Here is a 10,334-nt window from a genome sequence, read left to right on the forward strand (position 1 = left end):
GCACACCTTAGCTAATAATATTTCAAAGGTCCTATTTACAAATAGGTTCATATCCACCAGGGATTAAATCTGAACATACCTTTTGTGGTGAGCATGAGTCAATCCCCAACATATCTAACTGTGATATAAGAAGTCAATCACTTCTTAGGGTGTTTCTTTGCCTTTTTAACTGTGTACCTCATTCTTGCCTACTCATTAAAGTGGAACTTCTAACAGTTCCACTTGGTCATTCTAATTCTGATTGGCATATATACCTGAAAGGAATAAAATTGATTCTCTCTTAAAGAACTCATGAAATCAAGCTTTCTCCTAATCTAGACAGGCTTTTCCTTCAACTAAAATGGGTTAAAGAAGTTTCCTTGTATTTCTATCTGGCTCCCAATGAAAAATGACATGAAGCCACTGTTGTCTTTCTTCAATTATTTTTGTTGTTGCTGTTGTGTAAGTTTCTGTGTATTTGACTGAACTTCTTCTTCCCTTCTTCAAACAACATCCTACATCTTGAGTTCCAGAACTTGTGGATTCACCATAAGGGAGAGAGTATCTTTGCTTCTCTTGCCCATATGGATCATTATTTCTGACCTGGCCCCTCGTGGTCAGGGCTGCGTGACTCTCAGACTGGAAAGTGTGTGGGGATGAGTTGATTTTGTCACTTTGAGCTTTTTCACACTTTAATGTCAAGAGCAGTCAGTTTGACCCCTTTTGTCAAAGTCTTCTCTGCTGAAAGTCAGTAATTGAAATATCGAAAACCTCTGGTCCTCGGATCTTTGAAGACAAAGGGATGGCAAGAAAGAACTTTTGTTTTAACTGAAACTATAAGTAAGGAAGGAAAGGAGGAAAGAGATGTAAGGGAAGGATAATATAGGCTTTTAACACTTTGCACAATAGCCAAACATTTATACAAAAAGGAGATTAATTTACCCCCCCAACACAAAGACCAAAATCTAGACAACGCACTGAATATTTTCTCTTTAGATTTAGGGTTGCCAGATGTAACAAATAAAAATACAGAATGCCCAGTTAAATTTGAATTTGATAGACAATGAATTTTTTTTACTATAAGTCTTTTGAAATACTTGGGACATACTTACACTAAAAAATTATTTGTAGTTTATCTGGAATTCAAATTTAACTGGGTGCCCTATATTTTATTTGGCAACCCTACTTAGATTACCTGTTTTAATCTTACATAGATGCAGTCTGAACTTTGCTTTTAAGCCAGTGACGATGCTTCTTAGATACATATCCATCGACATTAAGCCATTTCCCCAGTTTATCTACCTTCCCACAACCCTTTAAAGAGAAATTTACACTGCTCTTTTCCATTTTAGTCCTTCTTCCTTATGCCCAACATCCTTAGCATGGAGCACTAAAGCATCATAGTTTGATCAATGGGTAAATTGAGTTAATGCTCTATTCTGTTAGTATACCTTTTATTAATTCAATTGCCTCTAACTTCAAATACATTGTAGTGCTTTCCACTGCACTACATGCTCCTAAAGAGTGGCGATGCCATTATCAATTCCAGGACCATTCATCAAGCACATCATGGGAAGCACATTTCTAGGCTCTATGAGGTAAGTAAAGATGTGTAAGTTTATTCAACAGCTCTTCATTGGAAGCCTATTGTGCTGGGCACTATTCAAAGTGCTGGGAGTGCTATAGGGAATAAGCCTTGTGGGGCTGGTAGTCTATAGGGTGGTGAAAGGAACTGAGATTCCCAACCCCAGGAGACAAGTGTTCCGGTTTGCTAATGCTGCTATTATACAAAATACCAGAAATGGATTGGCTTTTATAGAGGGGGGTTATAAATTTACAGTCTGAAGGCCATCAAAGTGTCCAAACAAAGGCATCAACAGTAGGATACCTTCACTGAAGAACAGTGGCATCCAGAACACCTCTGTTAGCTGGGAAGGCACGTGGCTGGCATCTGCTTGCTCCTAGGTTGCACTTCAAAACGGCGTTCTCCAAAATGTCTCTCTACATGGTAGCTCTCCGAGTTCCTTCTGTCTGAGCTCTTATAGCGCTGAGGTAAACTTATCAAGACCCAGGATGAATGGGTGGGGCCACACTTCCCTGGAAACATTTAATCAAGAGGTCACATCCTATTCAAGGGTGTCACTCACAGTTGGGTGGGTCACATCTCCATGGAAACAATCTAATCCCAATATCCCATGAGATTGGATTAAAAGATCATGGCTTTATCTTGAAGGACATCCAAACTGATGCAACGAGCTATTCTAATATCAGGGCTTTTGTTTTGCTGAATGGAATATACAAGCTAATGGCAAAAACTGAATTTCTTAAGACAGTGGAATAAAGTTTTTACACTGGATGAGGGGAAAGAAAGAGGGGAGTAGAGGCAACTGGCCGAATTGGCAGGAAGAGAAAAGGTGTCTGATAGAGCAATAGGTTGTTTCTGCTAGGTGATATGTATGGGATGTGACCTCCCTTTCACAGGCTTCATGGAATCTCTGCCAGTTTGAATGTATTATGCCCCCCAAAATGCCATTATCTTTGATGTAATCTTGTGTGGGCAGACGTATCAGTGTTGATTAGACTGTAATTCTTTGAGTGTTTCCATGGAGATGTATCCCACCCAGCTGTGGGTGATGACTCTGATTGGATAATTTCCATGGAGGTGGATAATTTCACTGGAGCCATATAAATGAGCTGACAAACAGAAGGAACTTAGTGCAGCTGAGAGTGACATTTTGAAGAGGAGCTACAGCCAAGAGGGACACTTTGAAGAATGCACAAAAGCTAAGAGAGTAGCTGTAGATGAGAGACAGTTTGAAGACAGCCGTTGAAAGCAGGCTCTTGCTCCAGAGAAGCTAAGAAAGGACACACACCCCAAGAGCAACTGAGAGTGACATTTTGAAGAGGAGCTGTGGCCTAGAGAGGAACGTCCTGGGAGAAAGCCATTTTGAAACCAAAACTTTGGAGCAGACACCAGCCATGTGCCTTCCCAGCTAACAGAGGTTTTCCAGACGCCATTGGCCATCTTCCAGTGAAGGTGCCCAATTGTTGATCTGTTACCTTGGACACTATGGCCTTAAGACTGTAACTGTGTAAACAAAGAAACCTCCTTTTTCAAAAGCCAGTCCGTTTCTGGTGTTTTGCAGCCCAGTAGCATTAGCAAACCAGAACAGAATCTTCAAAGAGACATCAGTTTCCCATTAATGTGTTGTGGGATCAGGTGTGTTTTGGTGACTATGACAAAGTGGTGAGTATGGCCTCCAAGTAGGCATAAATTAAGAGCTAAGTTCCCCCCACCTCACCCCAGCTGGGTTACATCTTGGGAATCCTCATCTCCATATTTGATATAAGGTAAGGAATTCAGCTGCATTTCATGTTAAGTTGTTGCTAAGAAGACACCTTCATCATCCACACCAACTCTTTGGACTTCTGTGTAAGAGAGTGAAGATGCTCTTGGTGAGAGCCACAGGGGTCCTTGGCACCAGTGAAATTTCTTTTGTTTCAAGCAAACCGAGAAATAAAGGGAGGATGAGGGTGGGGAGGAATTGGTGTAGAATTTATTGTAAGCATATGGGGAGCTCACAGACTTAAAGTGAAAGCTGAGCAGACAGGGATCTCAGCCACCGAAGCTCATGGATATTTTCACTGGGCTGCTGTTGTCACATAATTTGGCCCAACTTCCTTAGCATCTCTGTTCATGTTTTCAAATTCCTGTGAGACAAACATTAGGGACTGACGGCTTGACATGCTGAGCCCTCTATCTTGGGGCTTGCCCCTGTGAAGCTTGTTACTGCAAAGGAGAGGCTAAACCTGCTTATAATTGTGCCTAAGGGTCTCCCCCTGAGTGCCTCTTTGTTGCTCAGATGTGGCCTCTCTCTCTAGCTAAGCCAACCCAGCAGGTGAACTCACTGCCCTCCCTGCTATGTGGGACCTGATGCCCAGGGGTGTAAATCCCCCTGGCAACGTGGAATATTACTCCTGGGGATGAATCTGGACCCATCATCGTGGGATTGAGAACATCTTCTTGACCAATAGGGGGATGCAAAATGAACCAAAATAATGTTTCAGTTGCTGAGAGATTCCAAAAGGAGCTGAGAGGTCACTGTGGTGGACATTCTTATGCACTATATAGATAACACTTTTTAGATTTTAATGTATTGAAATAGCTAGAAGTAAATACCTGAAACTATCAAACTACAACCCAGTAGCCTTGAGTCTTGAAGACAATTGGATAACAATGTAGATTACAAGGGGTGACAGTGTGATTGTGAAAACCTGGTGGATCACACTCCCTTTATCCAGCGTATGGATGGATGAGTAGAAAAATGGGGACAAAAACTAAATGAAAAATAGGGTGGGATGAGGGGATGATTTGGGTCTTCTTTTTTATTTTAACTTTTTATTCATATTCTGATTCTTTCTGGTATAAGGAAAATGTTCAAAAATAGATTGGGGTGATGAATGCACAACTCTATGATGGTACTGTGAACAGCTAATTGTACACTATGGATGATTGTATGGTATGTGAATATATCTCAAGAAAACTGAATTTAAAGACAAACAAACAAACAACAAAAAAAACCACAAAAATTAATTAACAGTTTTAAGGTTAAAGAAACCCATTTGTCCATCCATACATATGCTTCTATTTTTTATACCTAGCTCTAACATCTATGTTGTTGTAAATAAATGTTGGAGATCAACAACAACAACAAAAGTCCCTGTGAGAGAATCTGATTAGTACAGTTTGAGTCAGAGGTCTCTACCCTTCTGAGGACAGCCAGACAGCACAGGTGTGGACCGTGGTGGAATCATTTGGACTGGGCAGCCTCCCCTTTTCATGTCCCCTACATTTCTCAAAACCAGACAGAAATTCTGTGATCTTGGGTTCTTATAGGGTTGTCCCCTTCTTTTGGATTGACTGAGTGTTTTTTCGTCATTCGATCTGCCCTCCCCTGCAACAAGTGTAGAAGTTTTATTCTTTGTTTCTATTCTTTTGGTGGTTACTCTAGAAATTCCAACTAGCATACTTAACCTATCAAAGTCTAAAATGAATCAATGTCTTTACCCTCCTCCCAGGCAACAGAAGGACCTTGGAATACTTAAAATCCATTCCTCACACCTATCTATGAATTATTATTTTCATATATTTAAATTCAATTTTTAAAGCACAATAAAAATGATTGTTCTTTTATTTCATCAGTGTTCATTTGCATGTATCGCTTTTCTTGTTCACTCTTTTTGTAATCTCAAGCATTCTGTACATGATCCTTTTCTTTCTGCCTCAAATATATCCTTTAGAATTTCCTTTATGAGATTTTGTTAGTGGTGTACTAATGATTTTTTTTTTTTTTTTTGAAGATGCAGAAGTTTTTATTGGTCACCGGTTCCCCAGAGGGCACCCTGCTTCTGCTGCCTCAGTGCCTCAGAACTTGGGTGTCGTTGGTCTCAGATACCACTTTGCCGTCCACGATCCTGCAGGTGGTGGTTTTGTGGATGGTTTGCATGGAGTTGCTGCAGCCCAGGGCGTCGCTGAGACTGAAGTCCTCTCCGTCTTCTAGCAGGCAGCGATAGGTGGCAATCTCAGTCTCCAGCTTGACCTTGATGTTCAGCAGGGCCTCGTACTCCTGGGCCTCGTGCTGCCCCTCTGCCCGGGTCTGTGCCAGCTCCGATTCCAGGTGCAGCAGGACCCCGTTGAGCTGCTCCATCTGCAGAGCATAGCGGGCTTCCACCTCCCGCAGGCTGTTCTCCAGGCTGGCTTTCAGATTCCTCATGGAGTCCAGGTCAATTTCCAAGGCCTGGACAGTACGTCTCAGCTCCTTGAGTGTCATCTCAGCAGCTCCTATCTCAGCAGACTGAGAGGTGACCACTGTGGTGCTCTCTTCAATCTGCTGAGACCAGTACTTGTCCAGCTCCTCTCGGTTCTTCTGAGCCAACTCGTCATACTGGGCTCGGATGTCTGCCATGATCTTGCTGAGGTCCTGAGACCTGGGGGCATCCACCTCCACAGTCAGCCCAGAGCTGGCAATCTGCGCTTGTAGGCCCTTTACTTCCTCCTCATGGTTCTTCTTCATGAAGAGCAGCTCCTCTTTGAGAGCCTCGATCTCCGTCTCCAGTTGCAGCCGGGTGACGTTGGTGTCATCAATGACCTTGCGGAGCCCATGGATGTCGCACTCCACAGACTGGCGCATGGCCAGCTCCGTCTCGTACTTGACTCTGAAGTCATCTGCAGCCAGCCGGGCATTGTCAATCTGCAGAACGATGCGGGCGTTGTCCACAGAAACCTCAAAGATCTGAGCCCTCAGTTCCTCGATGATCTTGAAGTGGTGGCTCCAGTCCCTGACCTGGGGTCCCTTCTTCTCCAGGTGTTCCCGAATTTTGCCCTCCAGTCTCCGATTCTCAGTCTCCAGGCTTCTCACCGTGTCCAGGTAGGAGGCTAGGCGGTCGTTGAGGGCTTGCATGGTCTCCTTCTCACCCCGGATGCCGCCCATTCCCGCCAGACCCCCAGCCACCACGCCAGCCAGACCCCCGGACCCCCAGCCGCCCCGGGAGCTAGAGGAGCGGGACACGGAGATCCGGGAGCCCGAGCCCCCGGCGCCCGCATAGACGCTGGCCACGCTGCTGGCCGGCCGGACCCGGTGGCTGGGCAACTGGACCGAGCCCAGGAATCGGTAGTTGGTGGAGAAGGTGGTGGAGCGGGTGGTGAAGTTCATGTTGTCTGGGGAGTGAGGCGAGAGGCCAGGACTTGGGATATGGACCACTAATGATTTTTATTTATCTGGAACATGTATTTATTTTGTCCTTACTCATGAATGTTTTTTTTTTGCTAGGTGTTCTAGTTTGCTAATGCTGCCAGAATGCAAAACACCAGAGATGGACTGGCTTTTATAAAAGGGGGTTTATTTGGTTACACAGTTACAGTCTTAAGGCCATAAAGCGTCTAAGGTAACACATCAGCAATTGGGTATCTTCACTGGAGGATGGCCAATGGTATCTGGAAAAACTCTGTTAGCTGGGAAGGCATGTGGCTGGTGTCTGCTCCAAAGTTCTGGTTTCAAAATGGCTTTCTCCCAGGACGTTCCTCTCTAGGCTGCAGTTCCTCAAAAATGTCACTGTTGGTTGCTTTTGGGACGTTTGTCCTATCTTAGCTTCTCCAGAGCAAAAGTCTGCTTTCAACGGCCGTCTTCAAACTGTCTCTCCTCTGCAGCTACTTTCTCTCAGCTTCTGTGCATTCTTCAAAGTGTCTCTCTTGGCTGTAGCAAACTTGCTTCTACTGTCTGAGCTTATATAGTGCTCCAGTAAACTAATTAAGGCCCATGCTGAATGGGCAGGGCCACACCTCCATGGAAATTATCCAATCAGAGTTATCACCCACAGTTGGGAGGGGAGCATTTCCATGGAAACAACCTAATCCAAACATTCCAACTTAATCCCCACTAATATGTCTGCCCCCACAAGACTGCATCAAAGAACATTGCTTTTTCTGGGGGATGTAATACATACAAACTGGCACAGTAGGTATACAATTACAGAGTGACAAATTATTTTTTTCAATTCACTGAAGCTATCACATTACTGTTTTTTAGCTTTCATTATTGCTATGGAAACCTGCTGTCAGACTGAAGGCAACCTTTTCTTTTTTCTTTTTGTTTTTCCTTCTAGCTGATTTTAAGATTTTTTATCTTTCATTTCTGCAGGTTCACCAGAATGTGTCTAAGTATGCATTTCTTACTTGGGATTTGAGGAGCTTCCTGAATCTCTGGATCAGTGTCTTTCATCAGTTCTGAAAATGTTTGATTACGATGTCTTCAAATATTGGCTCTGTCCAATTCTTTCTCTCCCCTCTTCCAGAATTCCTATTCAACAGTATCCTCCATGTGTCTTAATTCCTCTTTCATATTTTTTATCTTTTTGAGTCTGTGTTGTACTCAGAAAATTTATTTTGCTCTTTCACTCATTATTTCTTCAGTTGTATCTAATCCTTCCCCTGAGTTTTTAATTTCGGTTACTGTATTTTTCATTTCTATAAGTTATACCTAGTCCTTTTTCAAATACAGTGGCACCTTTTATAGTTTTCCTTTCCCTGTAGGTATTTTTTTTAAATTCAGTTTTATTGAGATATATTCACATACCATACAATAATCCATGGTGTACCATCAACTGTTCACAGTGCCATCATACAGTTGTGCATTCATCACCCCAGTCTATTTTTGAACAATTTCCTTACACCAGAAACAATAAAAATCAGAATAAAAAATAAAAGTAAAAAAGAACACCCAAATCATCCCCCTCCCCATCCCACCCTATTTTTCATTGAGTTTTTGTCCCCATTTTTCTACCCATCCACCCATACACTGGATAAAGGGAGTGTGAGCCACAAAGTTTTCAGAATCACACTGTCACCCCTTGTAAGCTACATAGTTATACAACCGTCTTCAAGAATCAAGGCTACTGGGTTGCAGTTTGACATTTTCAGGTATTTACTTCTAGCTATTCCAATACATTAAAACCTAAAAAGGGATATCTATATAGTGCATAAGAATGCCCTCCAGAGTGACCTCTCAACTCTATTTGAAATCTCTCAGTCACTGAAACTTTATTTTGTTTCATTTTGCTTTCCCCTTTTGGTCAAGATTTTCTCAATCCCATGATGCTGGGTCCAGGCTCATCCCCGGGGTTCATATCTCCCTGCAGATATTTTTAAATTTATACTTTTCTCCTTTAAACATAGTAAGCATAGATGCTTTATAATTTATAACTGCTAATTCCACAATCTAAATTCTACTTAGGCTTCTTTCCACTCTCTGTTGTTTCTACTGGGTTCCTTGGATGCTTAGACATCTTCAATTATATGCTGCTCCTAGCCCTGAGAAAATTATCTGTGGAGATGCTGTGTGGCTTAGGATGGAGGCGTCCCTCTTTAAGGAGAATTTGCCTTTGCTTCTTTCAGGCCCTCAGGTACACTTCGGTCTGGTACCACCACTTGAAACGTCACTCAGGGTTTAAGTTTTCTTAGACTCCCCAAGTTTTTTTGAGCCCATGGGAGGACTGCCTGTAATTACAGCTTCTAATGGATGTGTTTTGTTTTGTTTTTTCTCTCCCTTGCTTCTTCTAGCCAAGTTACATTTCACTGAGCCGTTGAGGGTGGGTCACTTTTTACCCTGAAGCTATAGCCCCCTGAGAGCCCCACCTAATGAGGAAGTGTCCGTGAAATCCTCTCCTACAGAGGGTCCTGGACTTTGATTTCTGACCCTTTCATCCCAAGAGTCTCTGGAGACCACTGCTCAATTTCTCAGACCAAAAGTCCAGAGTGCTCAGTTACCTCTGAATTTTTGCTTTCTCTTAGCTTTTGCCCTGATATTTCTTTGCTATTTGATCAGCAATTGGATGCCTTTATGAAGTTGAAAAAAAAATTATTCCTGGTTTTTAGAGCTTTTAGCCAGAAGCTAGGTCTGAATAAACTGACTGACCGTCAGGGTCAGCTGCTGACCGCGTGGAGTGAGCGCCCCTCAGGCCTTTGGCCGGTTTAATCTGTGGGATATGAACACTGCAACCTGCCACCTGTGACTCAAGACAGTCTGCTCTGCATCAGCCAAGCCTTCAGTGGAAGTTGAGGGACCAGAGGTTTATAAATGTTTCTGAGGCAAATAATTCCAAAAGGACTTGGTCTCGCTGGCTAAGCCAACTTGAAAGGTGAAATCACTGCCCTCCCCCCTACGTGGGATCAGACACCCAGGGAAGTGAATCTCCCTGGCAACGTGGAATATGACTCCCGGGGAGGAATGTAGACCCGGCATCGTGGGATGGAGAACATCTTCTTGACCAAAAGGGGGATGTGAAAGGAAATGAAATAAGCTTCAGTGGCAGAGAGATTCCAAAACGAGCCGAGAGGTCACTCTGGTGGGCACTCTTACGCACACTTTAGACAACCTTTTTTAGGTTCTAAAGAATTGGGGTAGCTGGTGGTGGATACCTGAAACTATTAAACTACAACCCAGAACCCATGAATCTCGAAGACAGTTGTATAAAAATGTAGCTTATGTGGGGTGACAATGGGATTGGGAATGCCATAAGGACCAAACTCCACTTTGTCTAGTTTATGGATGGATGAGTAGAAAAATAGGGGAAGCAAACAAACAGACAAAGGTACCCAGTGTTCTTTTTTACTTCAATTGCTCTTTTTCACTCTAATTATTATTCTTGTTATTTTTGTGTGTGTGCTAATGAAGGTGTCAGGGATTGATTTAGGTGATGAATGTACAACTATGTAATGGTACTGTAAACAATCGAAAGTACAATTTGTTTTGTATGAAAAAAAAAACAAAAAAAAAAAAACAAAAGGACTTGGAGGCGGG

The 10,334-nt window shown here is 42.9% G+C and overlaps 1 protein-coding gene across 1 annotated transcript; it reads right to left on the reverse strand.

Annotated features, from left to right (window-relative positions):
• Positions 1–5,319: 5,319 nt before the first annotated feature.
• Positions 5,320–6,719, reverse strand: LOC119530133 (keratin, type I cytoskeletal 18-like). The gene has a single exon (XM_037831294.1). It carries the CDS (start codon positions 6,690–6,692, stop codon positions 5,397–5,399), a length of 1,296 nt encoding a protein of 431 aa, XP_037687222.1. The 5' UTR covers positions 6,693–6,719; the 3' UTR covers positions 5,320–5,396.
• Positions 6,720–10,334: the final 3,615 nt, after the last annotated feature.

Source organism: Choloepus didactylus, chromosome 3 (genome assembly GCF_015220235.1).
Source record: "Choloepus didactylus isolate mChoDid1 chromosome 3, mChoDid1.pri, whole genome shotgun sequence".
In the NCBI taxonomy this organism is placed as follows: domain Eukaryota; kingdom Metazoa; phylum Chordata; class Mammalia; order Pilosa; family Megalonychidae; genus Choloepus; species Choloepus didactylus.

What these genes read in the sequence shown, in the direction of transcription:
- LOC119530133 (XM_037831294.1), bottom strand. Translation starts at nt 6,692, where the DNA reads ATGAACTTCACCACCCGCTCCACCACCTTCTCCACCAACTACCGATTC.